The sequence below is a fragment of the Budorcas taxicolor genome, chromosome 8 (genome assembly GCF_023091745.1).
Source record: "Budorcas taxicolor isolate Tak-1 chromosome 8, Takin1.1, whole genome shotgun sequence".
NCBI classification, from domain to species: Eukaryota; Metazoa; Chordata; class Mammalia; order Artiodactyla; family Bovidae; genus Budorcas; species Budorcas taxicolor.
This window is the reverse complement of record NC_068917.1, coordinates 113,776,645-113,799,913: the sequence shown is the minus strand read 5'-3', so window position 1 is coordinate 113,799,913 and position 23,269 is coordinate 113,776,645. Positions and strand designations below refer to the sequence as shown.

Sequence of the window (23,269 nt, the reverse complement as noted above, 5' to 3'; positions counted from 1 at the left end):
CTGTGGTGTGGAAGACGTGTGGCCTCTCACAAATAGGAGACCTGGGTTCTAGTTCATTTCTCCACTAACTCGCCATGAAGTTAAATACTGTGGGAAGTTTGAGTAAGCTCTTTTTATACCTCTGGGATTCAGTTTCCTCATTTGTCATAGAAATAAAAATACATCTATATCTCATTACAATAATTGCTTTACCAAAAAAGGGGGTAATTGTATTCTTTTAAAACTCATTTTCTTACAATAAGAATGTAACTGAAGCTAAAGTTTCTGCTTCTTTTGAGATAAGAGAAAATTTAAATGACAGCAGGAAAGAAATGATGCTTGAAGCAACACAGAAAACAAAGGTAAAGAAGAAATCAAGTTACCTTCATAGAAATGGAGAATTGGGGGTCAATTCATCACAGCGTAGAGATTAAAAATGAGCTTTCACCCCCAAGAGTTCACAGCACCAAACAGAACATAACAAAACAACTAATACTTGGGACTTTGGGAAGTTCTATTAATGAAAGCAGAAAGTTGCAGTGATGTTTGTCTTCCATTTTGAGGCTTGAGTTTGCAAAAACCTACTCCCAGAGGCAGTTTTCTCCCTTTATAGACATGGTATCCTGGACCTGAGATGAGCTTCCGTCAGATAGAGAATGCAAATTATAGTCTCCGTTTCTGAACAGGATGAGACATGGTTTTGAATCAGAGATTTTCAGCCCCACTCAGGGTCATTTCTCCATGACCGGAGGCTTCAAGCTTAGAAGAAATGACCTAAATATTAATCAGTTAAAAATATACGCCATAGATGTTGATGTATGGCAGAAACCAAAGCAATGTTGTAAAGCAATTATCCTTCAGTTAAAGATAAAGATATGCATGCCATAGAATCAAGCTTACGCTTTGTATTACCACTAGCTGTAACTATGTTGTCATTGTCAAGTGAAGATTTCGCAGGCTGATGAAAGCCAATTTGTTAATGCCTAGCAGTGAATTGTTCTCTAATACTGTACCTTCTACATTTTTGTCCTCCTTTCAAAAACAGTTGATTGATGGAGTTGCACAAATCATTTTTAACACATCAGAAGCAATTGAAAACCTGTCATACAAAAGTCTAAAAGATTTAAATAACAAGTATCTTAGTATTTTTGTGGAAATCCAAGAAAGTACAGGTGAGTTCCAAACTGATCTATAAGTTCTTTTCTCACATTTCTTTCTTTTTTCCAAAGTTCAGATAGAAATCTGAAACTTATTATTGGTGCAGTGTTGGGCAAATACAGTTACCAGATATGCTCTACCAAACTACTATCCATCAGCTCTGTGCAGGGGAAATACTCATGAAAGACATCTTTCTGCAGTGATGACCCCCTACTCTCACATGTAAAGGATAGCCTTTTAAGTCATTGAAAAGAACAGATAATGCTGGTACCAGACAATTTTGCTTGCAACAAACAAATGATATATTACAATTATTCATATATGAAAGCATTCCTGAGTCATTTGAGTGTTTGCTTACATATTATTAAATATTTAACACATATTTTCTACCACACTACCTGGTAAATTTTTTAATGTTGCCTTGGAAATGATAACCAACTATTCACAAGTGAGTGTCTGTTCTCACAGGATTATTGACATTCTGCTCCATTACTTGAAAAAAAAGGGAGGAGGAGGGATGAACGATCTGATAAACAGTCTGGAGCAGGATGTGCTGTGTTCAGTCACTCAGTCGTGTTCAACTCTTTGCGACATCATGGACTGTAGCACACCAGGCTCCTTTGTCCATGGGGATTCTCCAGGCAAGAATACTAGAGAGGGTTGCCATGCCCTCTTCCAAGGGAGCTTCCCAACCCAGGGATCAAACCCAGGTCTCCTGAATTGCAGGCAGATTCTTTACCAGCTGAGCTACCAAGGGAAGTCCAAGAATACTGTAATGGGTAGCCTATCCCTTCTCCAAAGGACCTTCCCAACGCAGGAATTGAACTGGGGTCTCCTGCATTGCAGGTGGATTCTTTACCAGCTGAGCCACAAGGGAAGCCCCTGCAGCAGGATACTGTAGTTGAAATTGATGAATGAGCATCTCACCAACCTCATGCAAATTGCACTTTATTGGTTCATGGAATGGCCAGATTCTTTCAGGGTAACCATAGCAATAATCCGAATTTAGATTCACAATTACAGGTGAAATGACCAAGGGTTTGACAAATGGCATGTCCTTATCCAAATTAAGAAATAGAAAATGAGAGAGTGGGCCTCTGTGCAGATTAATGGACTACATTGTGCTTGTCAAATTCTCAGATTGATCAACCTATTATTCCATTAGGTAGACTCTTTCAAGAAACCAAACTAACTGATGTCAAATATGTCCTCTCTCCTTACTCACTGGATCTGGTTGCTACTTCACTTTTCCTGAAACCTGGGATTCCATATTCCATAAAGGTTACTGCTGCTGCTGCTGCTGGTAAGTCACTTCAGTCATGTCCAACTCTGGGCGACCCTATAGACAGAAGCCCGCCAGGCTCCCCAGTTCCTGGGATTCTCCAGGCAAGAACACTGGAGTGGGTTGCCATTTCCTTCTCCAATGCATGAAAGTGAAAAGTGAAAATGAAGTCGCTCAGTTGTGTCCGACTCTTCACGACCCCATGGACTGCAGCCCACCAGGCTCCTCTGTCCATGGGATTTTCCAGGCAAGAGTACTTCATAAAGGTTAGATGATTATAAAATCTATTATGTTGAACAGACCGTGGGGGTGTTCACTGCGGGGGTGAGGAATAGTACAAGCCAATCACAAAGTCTGTGATGAAAACCAGAAGTCTACACACGGTAATCATTTCACCCAATCAGTGGCATGACTGAGCACGCAGGAGTGTGCGCACGCTCTCACACGCACCCACGCACACACACACACGCAGCATACATACAAGCATATAGCACAGTGTCATGTTCTTATTAAAAAAACAATATCTATACATTGAATTGAATGTAATTCATATTATATATCCCTGGAGTGGTTAAAGTACCGACTTAAGAGACCCACATTTGACTGCTGAACTAAATTCTGCCAACGTTTTGCATGGGGCTTAGTTGAGGTTTTCCTTTTGTAAAAGGTTCAACATTAACTACTGAAATGAATTTGGCCCAATAGGTCCAGGTGAGGGATGTGTTCACCCATTTCGTAGGAGGGATTACAGTAACCTTGAAAGCAGGAACAGTGGATAAAACTCAGAAGAAGACAGATCTTGTTCCAAGAAAAAGTACAACAAATTATATTGATGGAGTAGCTTCGTTTATGGTTAATATTCCCTCTGATGTGACAGCTCTGGAGTCTCACGTGAGCCAAATTCTCATTTGTTGCATTTTCTAATAGCCCTTCATTCTGTGTGGCAGCTAGAATACAGGAAAGATGAGGGAAATTTTGTATGTAAGTCTAGTGAATTTCTCTGAAACTTTTGACTTATGGGCACAAGAAATACAACTTAATGTACTGGGTATCACATAAAACGTATGAGTTTGTCAATTTTATATTTTAGACATGATTTTTTTCTTCTTAGGCTAAATGATGCTGTTCACATCTGGACAATTTAAGGTAAGAATTGCCAGTGGAATACAAGCACACACGTAGTCTCTTGCCCGTTATTTCCAGGTGTTATCGTTTCTCCTTCAATTCACAAGTCGCATGCTAACGCTACTAGAGAATAGCCTACGTTCTCTTTCGGGGGCACTATGTGTAACCTGGTGTGGCCCCTGTGACTTCACGTTTCCTTGCTTTGTTTTGTGGTCGTTCTCTTCTTCATAGTCTCCATTTTGAAGCCAGAATCCCTAACTTGCCGTCTGAATGAGGGTGATCCTCAGGGTTCTATTTAGACTCTCCGCTCTTCCTACATGACATTTATCTCTATGGTTCCCATAGCTTATACTGAAGACTCATCCTAAACACTCAAGATTCTTATAGAACTGCCTCTTCATGTCTTTTTCTTGCTCTTCTGAAGAAGCATAAACATCGCTTTGTCCAAAATTAAGTACTGCCTGCCAGCCTCAAGCCTGGGCCTCCTCCTCCTGCCTTTTAGTGAATGGCCCCATAGCCGGCTGGTTCCTCGCCCTCCTCCCAGCCACTGTCCTCACTGTGCAAGGGAATGGGGTGATCTCTCTGACACAAATCTCATCTCAACTGACCCCTTGATCCCCTCTCCAAACTCATTAGTCATCATTCTTTCTATCACCCTTCAAACCCCAGTTACGCTGGACAATTTGCAGGTCCTTAATGTTCTGCTGCCTCTTGCCACAAGGCCTTTTAACCCACCTTAGACTCTCCTTCCCAGTTCCTTGATTCTCTAACTCCTACATATTTGGGGGTCAGCTATTAAATCATATCCTCCAAGGAGCCTTCTGTAACTACCTCTGCTGATCAAGGGAGGTATTCTTACTCCATGAAAGTCTCATGGATTTCAAGTTTCTTGAGGGCAAGAGCTGTGTCTGTCTTGTTCATCTTTGTGTCCCCAGAAACTAGCGTATTTCCTGACATGCATTAGGGAACATAAAATATTGACTGGCTAAATGCATATTTCTCTTTCCAAACCTACACAAGAGCCATGTGTCAGTCTCCCTTTATGCTAATAGCATGAAGTATGTTTTCTTTGTTCTTTTGTTCATTAGTTGTCATATTACCTTCACTAGCAAATAATATCAAAATTTTCAGCTTCAAGAAAAACACAGATGGTTCCAGTCTCCTGTTCAAGAGATGGGACAGCGTAACTCTCGTGTTTATGAGTTCCCTACTACCCTGTAGTGAGTGGCTCTTCCCTGGCGGCTCAGACGGTCAAAGCCTCTGCCTACAATGCGGGAGACCCGGGTTCTCCCCTGGGTCAGGAAGATCCCCTGGAGAAGGAAATGGCACCCCACTCCAGTACTCTTGCCTGGAAAATCCCATGGACAGAGGAGCCTGGTAGGCTACAGTCCATGGGGTCGCAAAGGGTCGGACACGACTGAGCGCCTTCTCTATGTTCACTCACTACTACCCTGTACTTTGCCATCGTGAACAGATGTTTACTCTCCTAGATTCTTCTCCCTGTCCCTTTCCTGAGAAGTAGTGAGATTATTCACCACTATTTCCATTCACAACCAACGTTTCTATTAACTTTTAGGAACAATTGCCACATTCCTACCCACATTTTCCCACTCCTCAAATTCTTAATTCCTACTAGCCTATGGCAGAAGGAAAGGAGTCAGTAAGTTGGCACGTCATTTAAGAAAGAAGGTCAACCCTAGGCCTAGGATCTTTCCTCTCTCTCTTTTTAAAAATTGTTTGTTTTATTTATTTATTTTGGCCATGTCGGGTCTTAGTTGCAGCACGTGGAATCTTCCTTGCGTCACACGAATCTTTCGCTGGGGAGATGGACTTTCTGCTTGTGGTGTGTGGGCGGTGTGTGGGCGGTGTGTGGGCTCCAGAGCATGTAGGCTTCAGTGGCTGGGGCACCTAGGTTCTCTAGCTGTGGCACACAGACTCTGGAGCATGCGGGCTCAGTAGTTGCATGCTCCACTGCATGTAGGATGTTAGTTCCCTAGTCAGGGATCAAATCGGCATCCCCTGCATTGCAAAGCAGATTTCTTAACCACTGGGCCATCAGGGAGGTCCCTGGGCTCTTTCCTCTATTTTACTTCACTGGACTCTTCCATAATTAGGCTAGACATTCACATATAACTTTATTATTTTTTAAAATCAGTAGCCTTTCTGTAGTTACTTGATAACATAGCTTATCATGATTAAGGCAATGGCATGCTAATTTACCTTTTCGTAAAATGTTTTCACAGAACCACACCTGGCACTAAGTGAAGGCTAGCGAAGTGCTAATAATTACTGCCACCACCACACTACCACCATCATCATTATTAGCAATGCAAAGTAAAGTATCAGGTTTTACAATTTTTGACACTGTCTTCTTTAGGTTAGAACTGATGACCCAGACCTTCCAGAAGAATATCAGGCCAGCAATGACTATCAAGCAGTAGCCTACTCATCACGCAGCCAGAGTTCCCCTTCGCCTAGCTGGACAGACAGTTAGAAGAGTTGGCTTGTGGGAGAACGTCTGAGCATAACGGTTACCCCTAAAAGTCCATGTGTTGGCAAGATTACACGCTACAGTCATGTGGTAAGTTCAGTATCTTACTCGCATCTAGTCCCCTACTTGCAACGCTTTCTTTACTTATGGAAATAATTCTTTAAATGGTTCCTTACCCGACACACAGCACTTGCTGTTGTTGTTGTTTAGTTGCTAAGTTGTGTCCGACTCTTTGTGACCCCATGGACTGTAGCCCTCCAGGCTCCTCTCTCTGTGGGGTTTCCCAGGCAAGAATACTGGAGTGGATAGCTATTTCCTTCTCCAGGGGATCTTCGCGACCCGGGGATTGAACCCCCGCCTCCTGCATTGTCAGGTGGAGTCTTTACTGCTCAGCCACCAGGGAAGCCCCAGCACGGGGCAGTATCCAGTGGATGTTTAGCAAATGAATGGATGAACTTACGTCACGCTTTGTAGTCCATAGAACACGTTCACAAACATCTTCTCCACAAAGTCTCATGACACTTTTTTGAGCTCAGCAGACAGTGCAACAGCCTGGAGAGGCTGAGTGACCTGCCACATTCACAGGTAATTAGTAGGTTTAGGATTTCCTTCAAGATCTTCTGACTCCTAGACAGATCTTCTTTCCAGGGCACAGTGCCCAGGGTTTGATCAGAGCCTGCGTTCAGTCCCCAGACTAGTCAGTGACCTCGGCAATGTTTTATGGCCAAGCAGAGCATTACCGAGCATTGGACTGCTAAGCCTTGCCAACGTTCCTCGAGAACATACCATGTTTACAAAGAGAAGAGTTTAAGTCCTATGCTCAAGGACAGATACAGTGATTCCAAGCATTTTTCATAGCTTTTCAAAATATACACTAGCAAGGATGGCAACAGGATATACTGGAAAAGGCGTGAGCTTTGAGTCAACAAGATCAAGGTTCCTGCCTCGATAAATCCGCGTTTAGAAGCGAACCTTTGAATACAAACAATTCCAAACTATCTTTCTTTCAGTAACTGATAACATCTTGTTTACTAAGCCATTTGTTGGAATAAGCAATAACCTTATTGATTCTGAGAGGTACCTTTTAAACTAATGGGACAGTTTACATCTATGACCTTCAATTTCTGTAACTACTAAGTGGGGTTAATAAAGCCGCAATATACAGTTGTGATTGAATGTGTTCAAGTACATGTACCTAATGTATAGAAGATGCTTGATGAACATCAGTTCTCCTCAGTTTTATCACCTTTCTAGTTCCCACCGCAGCATTTGAGCCACTCTGATGCACGTTTGTCGCTGTGTATTAGATTTCCTCTAAGGGCAGAGTTGTACACTTCAGCACAGAGAGGAAACTCCCAGGTTCATCTTAGCAACTTCTAAGCCTTTCCGTGACTCCACACATGGTTCCTGCCGCCTGTGCGCTGGCCTACTATCTCGCCACGGGAAAGCAGCAGCAACAGGGGCATCTGACCCATGCTGCCTACATGCTGAAGAAAAGTGAGGCAGCCAGCCCCAGGTGAGACGCAGATGCCCTCCCCGCCGGAGCTCCTCCTGAATGCCGTTTAATCTCACACGAAGACGCTTTCTTTTCCAGCTAATTTTAGATCTGCTGCTGCTGAGCCGCTTCAGTCGTGTCCGACACTGCGCGACCCCACAGACGGCAGCCCACCAGGCTCCCCCGTCCCTGGGATTCTCCAGGCGAGAACACTGGAGTGGGTTGCCATGTCCTTCTCCAATGCACGAAAGTGAAAAATGAAAGGGAATTCACTCATTCGTGCCAACTCTTCGCGACCCCATGGACTGTAGCCCACCAGGCTCCTCCACCCATGGGATTTTCCAGACAGGAGTACTGGAGTGGAGTGCCATTGCCTTCTCTGAATTTCAGATCCGTCTGTCTCCAAATAAAGATATATATTCTCCAGATGAAGCTATATCTGTTATTATGGAAACTCGGTCAGAATCATGGCTAACATCATCATCAGTGAGAAGTGGTTTATGGCTTCCAGGAAAGAAGCGAAAAATCATATGGAAAGAGTTAAGTAGGGTAAATGCTGTGGTAACTGATGCTTGGCGTGACTTGGGGCCAAATGGCCATTATGGTTCTCTCATAGTTCTATGGGTTAATCATGGGAGAAGAATAAAATAAGATGTGATTACTTCAATGTCTGTCTCTTAAGCTAAATTTAAGCGTAATAACACCAACAGCTGACATTTACTGAACATTTACTATATGCTGAATATCATGATAAGACTTTTAAACCTATTATCATATTGAGTATTCACAACAATCCTGTGAGAGACATATCAATAATAAAAATATTTAAAATACATTAAGCTCTTACTAGTGGAGTTCTTATGTTACTGATAATGGAAAACTAAGAGCCATTAGGTTACTTAGGGCCAGAATAGAATCTCTGCAGAGTAGAATCAAACAAACTTGGTTGGTTAGAGTTAACCCCTTTAGTTATCCTTTTGGGTATACAAAGGGTAACTGTCCAGTTAAATTACTTGCTGATTATTTTGTATTAGATGAACACATATTTGGGAATAGCCTCAATGAAATGCTAAAGGGCAGTTTTCTCTGGGAATAAATTAAAACATAAATCAATCTGCATTCAGGAACAAACTTTCAAGTGCAACCAATGCTAACCTTTCTTTCAGTGACTGATGACACCATCACGTTTATTAAGCCATTCGTTGGAATAAGCAATAACCTTACTGACTTTTGAGAGAGGGTACCTTTTAAGCTAATGCATAAAATTAAAGTTTCTTGCTCACTCCACGGAACTTATATGACTGAAAACACTAGTGTTCTGGTGAGGTGAGTGTATTAATTTATCGGAAAAGTAATAAAGAGGGGAGCAGAAAATAGGGGCATGGTTTGGGAAACTATATGGTTATCCATGAGAGCTGCAGCCATGAATCTCTCTTTGCTCACCTGCCCTTTCCCCCTCCTATCCCCTAACAACCCATAATAACTTCTTTTGGGTGCCACAGGTCACGGTCACAAATTTTCATGAGGAGTCAACCCTTCTCATCAAAAATAATTCATTGAGTATCCATATCCCCTCTGTGTTCTGCTCTATCCGGAGTGGAACAATAAAATAGAGGGTGTCATCTGATTCAGAATGTAGAAACTAGAGCTGGCAAGGACCATGAGGGGTCGTCAGTATTTACTTATTCGTTCATTCAGTCAACTCCTCGAAGGATATCTTATTAGTTAATGCACTGCATAAAGCTCCAAGAAAGGAGAGTGTAAATTGTTTTCTAGGAACTTCCCTATCAATGTTCTTTGCCTAAAGGCTTAGCTGTTGAACAGCACGTATCTGTAGACACACGAGGTGAAAACTAGGGAAATCAAGAAAGGCTGGGAAAACTGGAGAATTAGATTTTAATATTCAGTCAGTGAATGACTTGAACAGTATCCGTAAGTCAACTGTTTCCTGCAATAGCCACTGAATATTGTTTTTGAGGGAGTGACTTTCTTTCTGAACAGATACTTCAATCTTTAGATAAAGATGCCCATAGCTGTGGAACAGGTGGTGGCAGGAATAACGCTGAAGTGTTCTGCTTAGCAGGACTCACTGTCCTCACCAATGAGATGCAGATGGCTCCCAACAAGATGGTAAGTAATCGCTTTCAACCAATTCACAGGAATATGCTTTTTATAAAAATACACTACCTTTTCTGGACCCACATTGATTCTCCCTCTAAATCCTCACTGCTCCCACAGCATGATTTTTTAAATTAAGTTAAACTTTTAAAATTTTATTGTGGTAAGAACATTTAACATGAACGTTTCCCTAATAACAAATTAAGTGTACAAAGCATTATTTTTTCTTTTTAATTTATTTTTTTATTGAAGGATAATTGCTTTATAGAATTTTGTTTTCTATCAAACCTCAACATGAATCAGCCATAGGTATACATATATTCCCTCCCTTTTTGAACCTCTCTCCCATCTCCTGCCCCATCCCACCCCCTCTGGATTGATATAGAGCCGCTGTTTGAGTTTCCTAAGCCATACAGAAATTTCCCATTGGCTATCTATTTTGCATAAGGTAATGTAAGTTTCCACGTTACTCTCTCCATGTATCTCAGCCTCCCCTCCCCTCTCCCCGTGTCCATAAGTCTGTTCTCGATGTCTGTTTCTCCATTGCTGCCCTGTGAATAATTCTTCAGGACCATTTTCCTAGATTCTGTATATAGGTATTAGAATATGATATTTATCTTTCTCTTTTTGACTCACTTCACTCTGTATAATAGGTTCTAGGTTCATCCACCTCATCAGAACTGACTCAAATGTGTTCCTTTTTGTGGCTGAGTAATATTCCCTTGTGTATATGCACCACAACTTCTTTATCCATTCATCTGTCGATGGACATCTAGGTTGCTTCCATGTTCTAGCTATTGTAAATAGTGCTGTAATGAACAATGGGATACATGTACTTTTTCAGTTTTGCTTTCCTCAGGGTATATGCCCAGGAGTGGGATTGCTGGGTCACATGGTGGTTTTATTCCTAGTTTTTTAAGAGATCTCCATACCGTCTTCCATAGTGGCTGTATCAATTTACATTCCCACCAACAGTGCAAGAGGGTTCCCTTTTCTCCACACCCTCTCCAGCATTTATTGTTTGCAGACTTTTTGATGATGGCCATTCTGACCAGTGTGAGTTGATATCTCACTGTGGTTTTGATTTGCATTTCTCTAATAATGAGTGATGTTGAGCATCTTTTCATGTGTTTGTTAGCCATCTGTATGTCTTCTTTGGAGAAATGTCTGTTTAGGTCTTTTTCCTACTTTTTGATTGGGTTGTTTGTTTTTCTGGCATTGAGTTGTATGAGCTGCTTGTACATTTTGGAAATTAATCCTTTGCCAGTTGTTTCATTTGTTATTATTTTCTCCCATTCTGAGGGTTGTCTTTTCACCTTGTTTATAGTTTCCTTTGGTGTGCAGAAGCTTTTAAATTTAATCAGGTCCCACTTGTTTGCTTTTGTTTTTATTTCCATTACTCTAGAGGTGGGTCATAGAGGCTCTTGCTCTGATTTATGTCATTGAGTGTTCTGCCTATGTTTTCCTCTATGAGTTTTATAGTTTCTTGTCTTACATTTATGTCTTTAATCCATTTTGAGTTTATCTTTGTGTATGATATTAGGAAGTGTTCTAATTTCATTCTTTTACATGTAGCTGTCCAGTTTTCCCAGCACCATTTATGGAAGAGGCTGTCTTTGCCCCTTTGTATATTCATGCCTCCTTTGTCAAAATAAGTTACCCATAGGGGCATGAGTTTATTTATGGGCTTTCTATTTTGTTCCATTGGTCTATATTTCTGTTTTTGTGCCAGTACGATACTCTCTTGATAACTATAGCTTTGTAGTATAATCTGAAGTCAAAAAGGTTGATTCCTCCAGCTCCATTCTTCTTTCTCAAGACTGCTTTGGCCATTCAGGGTCTTTTGTGTTTCCATATGAATTGTGATTTGTGACCCAAGATGTGGTCTATCCTGGAGAATGTTCCATGTGCACTTGAGAAGAAGGTGTATTCTGCATTTGGATGGAATGTCCTAAGGAGATCAATGAGATCCATCTCATCTAATGTATCATTTAAGACTTGTGTTTCCATATTAATTTTCTGTATTGATGATCTGTCCATTGGTGTGTGGGGGGTTGTTAAAGTCTTCTACTATTATTGTGTTACTGTCAATTTCTCCTTTTATGTCTGTTAGTGTTTGTCTTATGTATTGAGGTGCTGCTATGTTGGGTGCATAGATATTTACAATTGTTATGTCTTCCTCTTGGATTGATCCCTTGATCATTATGTAGTGTCCTTCCTTATCTCTTGCAATCTTCTTTATTTTAAGGTCTATTTTGTCTGATATGAGAATTGCTATTCCAGTTTTCTTTTGCTGCCCATTTGCATGGAATGTATTTTTCCATCCTCTCGCTTTCAGTCTATATGTGTCTTTAGGTCTGAAGTGGGTTTCTTGCAGACAGCATAAATATGGGTCTTGTTTTTGTATCCACTGAGCCAGTCTGTGTCTTTTGATTGGCACTTTTAATCCATTTACATTTAAAGTAATTATTGATATATATGTTCCTATTGCCATTTTCTGTCGTGGTCTGGGCATGGGTTGGAAAAGAATTTCCAGACATGAGATAGAATGAGAGGGAAATAAAGTTTATTAGAGTGGGAGACACCGTTAGAGCAGCGGGCCAGCTCAAGGGAGGACCGATGTTGAACAGTTGTCCTTAGTCCACTTTTATACCAAGGGTACAAGGAGTAGGCTAGGAGTCTTGTGGGTCATTTGCTGATTGGATGAGGTATGTATAATGGGTGGGGGAAGGGTAGTGCAAGCACCTTCTCCCTATAGAGTAGGAGGGGAGACAGGTTATACTGTTCCATTAATAGTTACAACATGGGGGAGGGAAGGACAATAAGGGTCTGGTTTTTCCATTCCTGCATTCCAGGACCTTCCTTGGTTTTATCTGCTCTTTCGTCCTTGGGTCACCATAGTTTCTTAATTGTTTGGGGTTGATTTTGTAGATCCTTTTCCTTCTCATATTTCTTGACTATATAAGTCCCTTTAACATTTGTTGTAAAGCTGGTTTGGTGGTACTGAATTCTCTTAACTTTTGCTTTTCTGTAAAGTTTTTTATTTCTCCATCAATTTTGAAAGAGATCCTTGCTGGGTACAGTAGTCTTGGCTGTAGATTTTCCCCTTTCAGAACTTTAGATATATCCTGCCCTTCCCTTCTGGCCTGCAGAGTTTCTGCTGAAAGATCAGCTGTTAAGCGTATGGGGTGTCCCTTGTATGTTACTTGTTGCTTCTCCTTTGCTGCTGTTAATATTCTTTCTTTGTGTTTAGTCTTTGTTAGTTTGATTAGTATGTGTCTTGGCATGTTTCTCCTTGGTTTTATCCTCTATGGGACTCTTTGTGCCTCTTGGACTTGATTGACTATTTCCTTTCCCACGTTGGGGAAATTTTGAACTATATAATCTCTTCAAAAATTTTCTCATACCCTTTCTTTTCCTCTTCTTCTTCTGGGACCCCTATAATTTGAATGTTTGTGCATTTGATATTGTCCCAGAGGTCTCTGAGACTATCCTCAATTCTTTTCATTCTTTTTACTGTATTCTGCTCTTCAGAAGTTATTTCCACCATTTTACCTTCCAGCTCACTGAATTGTTCTTATGCTTCAGATATTCTGCTATTGATTCCTTCTAGAGTATTTTTAATTTCAGTAACTGTGTTGTTTGCCTCTGTATGTTTATTCTTTAATTCTTCTAGGTCTTTGTTAACTGATTCTTGCATTTTCTCCATTTTGTTTCCAGGGTTTTTGATCATCTTTACTATCATTATGCTGAATTCTTTTTCAGGTAGTTTGCCTATTTCCTCCTCATGTATTTGGACTTCTGTGTTTCTAGTTCCTTCATTTGTGTGGTATTTCTCTGTGTTTTCATTATATTTTTTTAATTTATTGTGTTTGAGGTCTCCTTTTCCAATTCAAGGTTGAATTCTTTCTTCCTTTTGGTTTCTGCCCTCCTGAGGTTGGTCCAGTTGTTTGTGTAAGCTTTGGATAGGGTGAGATTTATGCTGAGTTTTTGTTTGTTTGTTTGTTTTTCCTCTGATGGGCAAGGCTGAGTGAGGTAATAATTCTGTCTGCTGATATTTGAGTTTGTATTTTTGTTTCGTTTGTTGTTTAGATGAGGCATCTTGCACAGGGTGCTACTGGTGGTTGGGTGGTGCTGGGTCTTACATTCAAGTGGTCTCCGTTGTGTGCTGCTGCTGCTAAGTCGCTTCAGTCATGTCCGACTCTGTGCGACTCCATAGACGGCAGCCTACCAGGCTCCTCCGTCCCTGGGATTCTCCAGGCAAGAACACTGGAGTGGGTTGCCATTTCCTTCTCCAGTGCATGAAAGTGAAGAGTGAAAGTGAAGTCGCTCAGTCGTGTCCGACTCTTAGCGACCCCATGGACTGCAACCTACCAGGCTCCTCCGTCCATGGGATTTTCCAAGCAAGAGCGCTGGAGTGGGTCACCAGTGAGTTCTCACTATTTGATACTCCCTAGGGTTAGTTCTCTGTTAATCTACGGTCTTGGAGTCAGTGCTCCCACTCCAAAGCCTCAGGGCTTGATCTCTTTTTGAATCAAGCTTCTTCATGTACCAGAGAATTCCTTACAAAGCCTTTTCCATGTTTGAATCACTGTTTCATACTTAAAATATACTGGTCCCAGTTTCCAGAATCCCAAGAGAGCAGAGGAAAACATGGCTTTTCCTGAAAGAACTGGGCCCAAGCATTGTTGTTGCCTAGAGGTGCAGTGTTGTACAGCAGCTCTCTAGAGCTTATTCATCTCACTTAATTGAAACGTTATTCTCATTGATTAGTAACACTCCATTTTCCCCTCCCCTGCAAGTGAAAATCACTCAGTCGTGTTTGACTCTTTGTGACCCCATGGACTATACAGTCCATGGAATTCTCCAGGCCAGAATACTGGAATGTGTAGCTGTTCCCTTCTCCAGGGGATCTTCCTAACCCAGGGATTGAACCCAGGTCTCCTGCATTGCAGGCAGATTCTTTACCAGCTGAGCCACCAGGGAAGCCCTCTCCCCTAGCACCTGACAACTACCATTTCACTCTTTGAATCTATGAATTGGATTGTTTAGATACTTCATTAAGTAGAATCATACTATTTGTCTTTTTTCTTTTAGCATAGTATCCTCAAGTTTCGTCCATGTTGTTGCAGAATATCCCCTCTCTTTTAGTAAATAGTAATTCAGTGCATATATATATATGATAAAGAAAATGTGTATATATACGTACACACAATGGAATACTAGGTGTTTGTTTGTATACATGTTTATGTACATTTCTTTAATTCACTCATCTGTTAATGGAGATTTAGGCTGTCCATATATGTTGGCTATTGTGAACAGTGCTGCAGTGAACACAGAGTGCTAATATCTTTTTGAGACAAAGATTTCAATTTTTTGATAATTACCCAGAAGTAGGGTTGCTGGGTCATATGGTAGTACTATTTCTAATTTTCTGAGGCACTTTCATACTGTTTCTCAAGTAGCTGCATCATTTTGCAGCCCCACCAACAGTGTGCAAGCGTTCCTTTTTCTCCAGATCCTCTCCAACACTTACTGTCTTTTTTTTTTTTTAATAAGAGCCATTTTGGTAGGTATTAGGTGATATTGTGGATTTGGTTTGATAATTAGTGATTTGGAGTGTTTTTTTCATTCATGTTGGCCATTTTTATGTCTTTCTATGGGTAGGGACTGGATTTTACCGATCTTTTGTAAGAAGTGAGAAGGCACTCACTAAACGTGTTTTAAAGAGACTAATAAAACCACCTTAAAAATGTATGCATTCTCTGATTTTTGTCTTGTAATTCTTGAGGTAATACTTCTGTGAAAAGCAAATAATGACTGCCACCAAGAACTACGCTCACTCTGCACATGTGCACACCTGTACAGAGGAAATATATAGATCAGGAATTGTTGTGGGAGCTGGGACATGCTTTCTGATAAAATGTGCTCAGTCTAATTCTCTGAACTGATAATTTATGTAATTTGATGGAAGTACTTATTCTGGGGGATGTTCTCTCTATTTTGTTACAGATGGATCATTTAAGAAAATTCTCTGATCAAGAAGAAATTTGAAAGAGAAAATTGAAAATCTAGGTGGCTCAAAGATTCGTGTTGTTTCCAGAGTTATAATGGGATAACCCAGGATCTGCTACATTCTAACTGATTGATGTAGGGCAGTTGAAAAAGATCTGTGGGCACTTCCAACTTTTACTTTCTATAGGGGTAAAGCAGACTGATAAATTAATCACTAGTTATTTAGCATAGTCTTGATCTAAAGGAAATAGGTTACTGGTATGGCCTTTCTATAATTAGAGTAAGTTATTAATTGTCTCGTAGATTTTACTCTCTATCAGAGTAACTGGTACCCAGTTAAATGCATGGCTTCCATTAAATTCTTGCAAAAGCTTGGCATGATAGACTTCAGAATGAAATAATAATCAGTTCAGTTCAGTTGCTCAGTCACATCTGACTCTTCCTGACCCCATGGACTGCAGCACACCAGGCTTCCCTGTCCATCACCAACTCCCAGAGCTTGCTCAAACTCAAGTCCATTGAGTCGGTGATGCCATCCAACCAAGTCCTCCTCTGTCATCCCCTTCTCCTCCTGTCTTCAATCTTTCTAGCATCAGGGTCTTTTCCAATGAAATAATAATAGCCAACATTAATTAGATACTTACTGTGTGCCAGGTGTTTTTAAGACTTATCATCAGATTTTCTCATTGAACACTCATCCCAATCACATGCAGTAGGTACTCTCAATACTCCCATTTTCCAGATAAAGACATCAAGGCATAGAGAAATTAATAATAATTAATATGCCCAATGTCATGCCAGGCAAGAATACTGGAGTGGGTCGCCATTCCCTTCTCTAGGAACTATACTATCAAAATGTTAGTTACTCAGTCGCGTCCAACTATTTGCGATCCCATGGACTTTCCTGGCTCCTCTGTCGAGGAAATTCTCCAGGCAAGAATACTGGAGTAGGTAACCATTCCTTTCTCCAGGGGATCTTCCTGACCCAAGGACTGAACCAGGGTCTCCAGCATTGCTGGCAGATTCTTTACTGTCTGAGCCACGGCTCTCTTTTTCAGTACACCTGATGTCACAGGGTAGTGTGTGGCACAGGCAGAATTTAAACCCAGGTCAGACAGATGGTAGATCCCACTGCTCTGGTGGCCACTGTGCTCTACTGGACGCTACTTCTTTTCTTTGGTGTATTAATGTTTAAGACCTATCCAGATTATTTGGAAGATGGGTCTGAAAAATCCAATCCTTATATACCATTTAAATTTCAGATATGCTATTAATAATGTTAATGGTTACATGATCACAACCATGATAGCAACAACAAAGTTTCCTCCCATTTCAGCAGGTATGTGCCTAAACAGTATCATTAGAAGACAATATATAAGGAACAGTGTTTTTTAGAATCAGAGCCCATGTTTGGATCTTGGCTTCCTATTTATAGCTCTGTGACCCTAGCCACATTACTTCATCTCTCCAAGCCTCAGTTTTTTTCTTCTGCAAAATGGAGACAATTTCTCTCTGTCTTGCAGACTAAGGAGAATTAAATGAATCATGAGAGTTAAATAAGATTATGCAGGTAAAGCACTTAGCTCAGGAGGAACTCAATAAACAGTCATCTTAATGCTTCATTCTCAGCAAAGCCATAGTCTGACCTCGGCTAGGCAGAAATTGCAATCACAATAATGGCAAAGTAAGCTTCTGAAAACTGAGCTATCTTGCCAAGTCCAAATGACTGGGAGAGATGGGTCCGCCACAAGTATCAGAGCTTCTGTTCTGTGGTCCAGTGGCCTTTGCACTTCATGATACTGCCTCTTGGCTTTAGGTCCGGTTCTGTCACCTAGCAGCTGGGCCCACCTGGACAGGCCCCTTCTGCTCTCTCCATTGCTGTTTCCTCATGTCTGGTGAAGAAGTACAATACGTGTGTGATCACTTATGTCTGACTCTCTGCAACCCCATGGACTGTAACCCACCAGGCACCTCTGTCCATGGAATCTTTCCACGCAAGAATATTGGAGTTGGTTGTCACTTCCTACTACAGGGGATCTTCCCAACCCAGGGATCAAACCCGCATCTCCTGCATTTCCTGCAGCGGCAGGCAGAGCCTTCACCACCGCACCGCCTGGGAAGCCAAGGACACGATCACTCCTAAAGTCCCATTCCATGGCTTTTGAGAAAACAGAAGAGGAGAGCAACCTAAATGAAAGCTCTTGTTCTTCTATCCACCCACTCAGACTTCATACTGACCGTGGCTTGACTGTCTTGTCCAAGTAGAGGGTGACTGTTCAGGGTTTTGAAACCAATCATAGAGTCTAATTGAAAAAAACTCTCCAATGGCACCCCACTCCAGTACTCTTGCCTGGAAAATCCCATGGACGGAGGAGCCTGGTAGGCTGCAGTCCGTGGGGTCGCAAAGAGTCAGACACAAATGAGCGACTCACTTTGACTGTTCACTTTCATGCATTAGAGAAGGAAATGGCAACCCACTCCAGTGTTCTTGCCTAGAGAATCCCAGGGATGGGGGAGCCTGGTGGGCTGCTGTCTATGGGGTCACACAGAGTTGGACACGACTGAAGCGACTTAGCAGCAGCAGCTAGGGATGTTTATAAGATGTTTACAAGATAAAGGGTAAGACTTAGGGGTTCATGATGACTGTCTTCAAGGAATGGGTGAATATGTGGCTTTTTCTATATAAAAGGATTAACTGTGAGTAGGGATTTCCTGTTGGTGCAGATGGTAAAGAATCTGCAAGCAACTTGGGAGACCTGGGTTTGATCCCTGGGTCAGGAAGATACCCTGGAGAAGGAAATGGAAACCCACTCTAGTATTCTTGCCTGGGAAATCCCATGGATGGAGGAGCCTGGTGGGTTACAGTCCATTGGGTCACAAAGAGTTGGACACAGCTAAGCAGCTAACGCTTCACTTCGCATAACTCTGTGAGCGCCAATAAGGGAATCAGTAATAGGAATTAGATCATTAGATTTTGATTTAGAAGATATAAGGGAGAGTTTTCCAGCCATTAGACTCTCTGTTATGGTACAGGCTGTCCGGGGAGAAAATAACTTCCCATACTAGGATTAGTGCCAGCAGGGGCTGGTCTACCACTGGTACTAGATGGAGTAGGGCAAGGGGGCCAGAAAGCTGGACCAGAGCTTCTAAGTCCAGACCTGAAACTTTGGCTAAGAGTAGTTGTATTATCATCTCAGCATCCACACTCAAACACCCTCTGATCCGGAAGTGCTGTTCCGATGGAGCCCATCGGTGGGAAGACATGTGAGGAGAGGGCTGCGCACATTACCATCAGCCAGAAGTGCCAGAGCTTTCACTGGGTGTTGCAGCCTGGCAACCAAAGTGAGGTTGGAGGAGTCTTTCATCCCTGCAATTCTGGGAAGGCAAGGCGCATGTCACAACTCCTACTCCATGTGCAGTGCAGGAAGAGGCCACAGAGCTTGTGCTGCCATGGGAAGGAGCACTTCTAAACCTGGCTTAATGTAGGAAAAGTGAAGTATAAACTCCTTCAGTTCAGCTTAAAAAGCTGAGTGGGCAGAGGTGGTAATACTAGCTTGGACACCACTCGCCCCACCTCTGTCACTCACCCACAGTGTAGCAGCTGCAGACCATTTTTTTTTTTTTTATCCCCTAAGAGCTAATTTTTAAAATGAAAATATTTGACTAAATGATTCTGTGATATTCATTCTGCGTGTCCATCACTGGCCACGCACAATACTTACAGTCTTGCTTAAAGACAGTATTATAGTTTGAAGAAACAATATGTCGTTACTTCATTTTGCCACAAAACATCATCAACAAGAAATAACAGAAGTAGAAGGAATCCCAATAAGCGTATATATTAATAGAAAAGAATTTCCTTTAGTTGAGTTTCACATGATTTGAGTGGTAAACAGTGATGAGTACAATTTACTTAAATCTTATTTAATTTTACTGACTACCTTTTAGCCTATTTTCTTTGGTTTCTTCTGAATTCTAGCTGTGCTACCGTGAAGATCATGCAAGCCAAGGCAGAGGATAACTAAGAAAAACATTGTAATTTTGGTTTAATTTTGTACTTTAAAAAAAGTCAATGACTTTACATTTTTATTATTTTAAAAATCTTTTATTAAAATTTTTCCAGTTTTATTGAGATATGATTAACTCATAACATTGTATAATTTTCAGATATACAATATGATGATTTAAATTGTATGAATACTGTGAAATGATTGCCACAATAAGTTTAAGATACATTACCTCTCATAATTACAAATTTTTCTTCCTTGTTAAATAACTTGTCTTAAAAGAATTTAACAATTTGCTTGTACTTTTTCTCTGAAACTATAAAAACATATAAATAAGTAAGTTCTGAAAATATTTTAAAATATAAAACATCTTAAATTCTCAGCAATAGTTACAGGGAAATTCTCATGTAACTTATTAACATATATAATGCATATATTTTCATGACTTAAAAAATCTGAAAGTAATACAATGAGCAGACTTTAAAAATGCCAAAAAAATAAAATTTATCAGGAAATCAACAAAAAGTTTAAGAATAAGCATTAAGAAAACCTGTCAATTTCTTATACTACTGCTTCCCCAGAGTATTAACACTGTGAACAGATTTCTAAATGGGATCATATTAATAAATGTGATACTGCATTTCTTCAATGTGATTTTGAAAAATGTTAGAAAAATATCACAATTTACTTCCACATTAGTACACAGAAAGTAATGGTGTGAAGTATAAAGTGAAAATCCCTGACCTCACCTGCTTTCCAAGATACTGTAGTTGTTTACATTTTTTATCCTTCCAGAAATTTTCTATGCCCATCAGCATTTATATCCACATCTATATCTATACCTCTATATATTTTGTTCTATGGGTTATTACCATTCTGCACCTTGATTTTTATACTTAATGTATTTTAGACACTTTAAATCAAGAATTTAATTTTTTATAAGATATAACAAAAATTAAATGGTAAAATTCCTTAAAATTTTTAATTAAAAGTTCAATGTTGTACTTTAACAAATAACTCTATTGTATATTATGTTTACCCTATCTTTTTATATTTCTAATTTTTTTATATATTTCTAATTTAGATGTATCAAACACATACATAAAAATTGCATGCAGAATTTCCTTGGAAAATTGGCTATGGAAAGTATATCATGTTCCTCAGAATTTCCTTGGAAAATTGGCTATGGAAAGTATATCATATTCCTCAAAGGTATTCTAAAACTTTACTTTTAATTGCCTTAAGAAATTTTAAATTATCCGAGCTTGACAGACAAATGGGCTGCCATTCTTCCAAGGATTGCCTGATAATTAAGGATGGCACTGACATTTGGTCACAGTTAATTTGGTTGATCACTGAGTTGGTTTTTTCCCTCAGCACTTAGAAAAATTAATGATCTTTGCAGAAGAATACTAATTCACTTGGCTTCCCTGGTGGCTCAGTGGTAAAGAATCCACCTGCCAATGCAGGAGACCCAAGTTTGATCCCTGGGTCCAGAAGATCCCTTGGAGAAGGAAACGGCAACCCACTCCAGTATTCTTACTTGGAAAATCCCACAGACTGAGGAGCCTGGCTGGCTACAGTTCATGGGGCCACAAAATAGTGGACACGACTTAGCAACTAAACAATAATAACAACTTTACTCACCTTAAACTTTTACTAAGCAAGTAGTTTAGGGTGATGTGGGCTTTGCATTTCTACATAATTATTTGAGTCTTTCTAGACAACTGCTTTGTAATAAACACTCTAACAATATATCATCCATTTCAGTTTGTATTAAAGTATCTCCAAAGCTATTTATCTAACAAATAAAAGGAGGTATTCTTTTCCTCACATAATAAACACACACTGTAAAACACTGACGATCTGTTGGCCTTGGGAAGCAATCAGTTTTTGTTCAGTTATCATGACTTGTCTGATGCACAACAGCCTCCTTTATGCCATTTCACCATCTAAAGCCACGTCTCCTTGACCTACCATGCAGAGTGTCTGCAGGTTAAGACACCCTCAGCAGTGCTCTTGCTTACAGCTCCAGCTTATCTGCCAGCAACCCTCGTCACCATCCCCCTATTGTGCACTTTCTGTATCATCAGTACCTGCTCTTTGCAGTCTTTATACTCTTTCCTTGAATCAACCCCCACCTCCCTCCTGGCGATCTGCATTTCACATTTAACAACCCAGCTCAGACACTGAGCTCTCCAAAAAGTGGCCCCAAAGAATTAAATACTTCTCTGCATTCTCATTACAGTCTGTAATATTATTACATGCTAATACTGAAGTACTTATTACCCTCTGTGGTAATGTGTTTGTTTACCTATTTCTCTCCTTTTATTGAGTGAATTCCTCCAAGGCAGACCCTCTATTATTTATTCCCATACTTGGTCTTAGGACTGTACTGTGCACATGACAGACACTTAGGAAATGTCCTTTGAAAAGATAACTAAGTAATGGACTCTGGTGTTATGAAAGTCCCTTTTGTTTCAGCTCTTTTGTGTACTCTACTTTTCTTAGTAGGGTTCACTGAATGTAATTTAATTTTTATTTGCTAATTTACCATAGTCCCTCCAATGTATGGCAATGAAAACAAAAAGAGGGCCTGTAGTCTAGGCTGAACCAGTTCACTCGGGCTGCTATGCGAGCATACCACAGACTGGTGGCTTATAGACAACAGAGACCTACTTCTATCAGTCATCGAGCCTGGGAAGTCCAAGGTCAAGTTACCAGCAAATCCAGTGTCTGACGAGAGACTGCTTTCTGGTTCATGCATGGCTGTCTTTCATTCCAGCCCCTCAGATGATGAGGGAATCCCCTCAATCTGATGAGGGAATTCCCAGGGGTCTTTTTTCTAAGGGCACTAATCTCATTCATGAGAGTTTTACCCTCATGACCTAATCACCTTCCAAAGACCACACCTCCAGGTAACAGCACTTTGGGAATTAAATTTCAACATATGAATTTGGGGGCGGGGGACACAAACATTCAGTCTATGGCAAACCATATGTATCTGCCTGATCTAAGCAATTCTGACCTACACAAACAGCAGTTTCAAGTGGCTCAACCTAATAGATATACAGGTAATTGGTCTGAATACGTAAAAGGACTTTGTCAGCCTCTATTCTTTTCCTAACTTCATTCCCACCTGTGGCCACTGATTCAGCTTTGTCTGTTTGTGGTTTGCCTAAAGAGCCCATATGGGAAAAGCACAAATATTCTAATTAATAGGAGAGCATGTTAAATTGATTCCAAGTTAATCAAAGATCACCTATGGTTGATGGCTTTTAAATATTTTATTTTCCATCAGGCATCAGCTAGAGTTGATACTACCTGATTTTCTAACTACCTGGGAAATTCGAGCTGTTGGTGTTTCAAATAAAGGTAAGCAGCTACAGTGATATACTGCATTAGGGGACAGTTTGTTCATTATGTCTGTCATTTCATCAACAGTTCAACCAGAACTTTGGCAATAATATATTTTAGACTCTCATCCAAACCTAGAATAAAAAGAAATATCTATGTATTTGGGCATACTTTGCTCATTTAAAGTTTTTACCGGCCAGCCATCATGTTGTGAGCCATGATTTCAAGTTCCAGCTTTCCTA

General features: G+C 40.6%; 1 protein-coding gene across 1 annotated transcript in view; it reads left to right on the top strand.

Moving 5' to 3' along the window:
- The window catches only part of LOC128052128 (complement C5-like), a 50,215-nt gene that overhangs the window by 18,471 nt on the left and 8,475 nt on the right, over positions 1-23,269 (top strand). Inside the window, 7 exon segments of the mRNA XM_052644570.1 lie at positions 230-341; positions 1,025-1,151; positions 2,303-2,418; positions 3,125-3,310; positions 5,922-6,125; positions 7,343-7,532; positions 9,548-9,660. Coding sequence (XP_052500530.1) covers positions 230-341; positions 1,025-1,151; positions 2,303-2,418; positions 3,125-3,310; positions 5,922-6,125; positions 7,343-7,532; positions 9,548-9,660 — 1,048 coding nt within the window.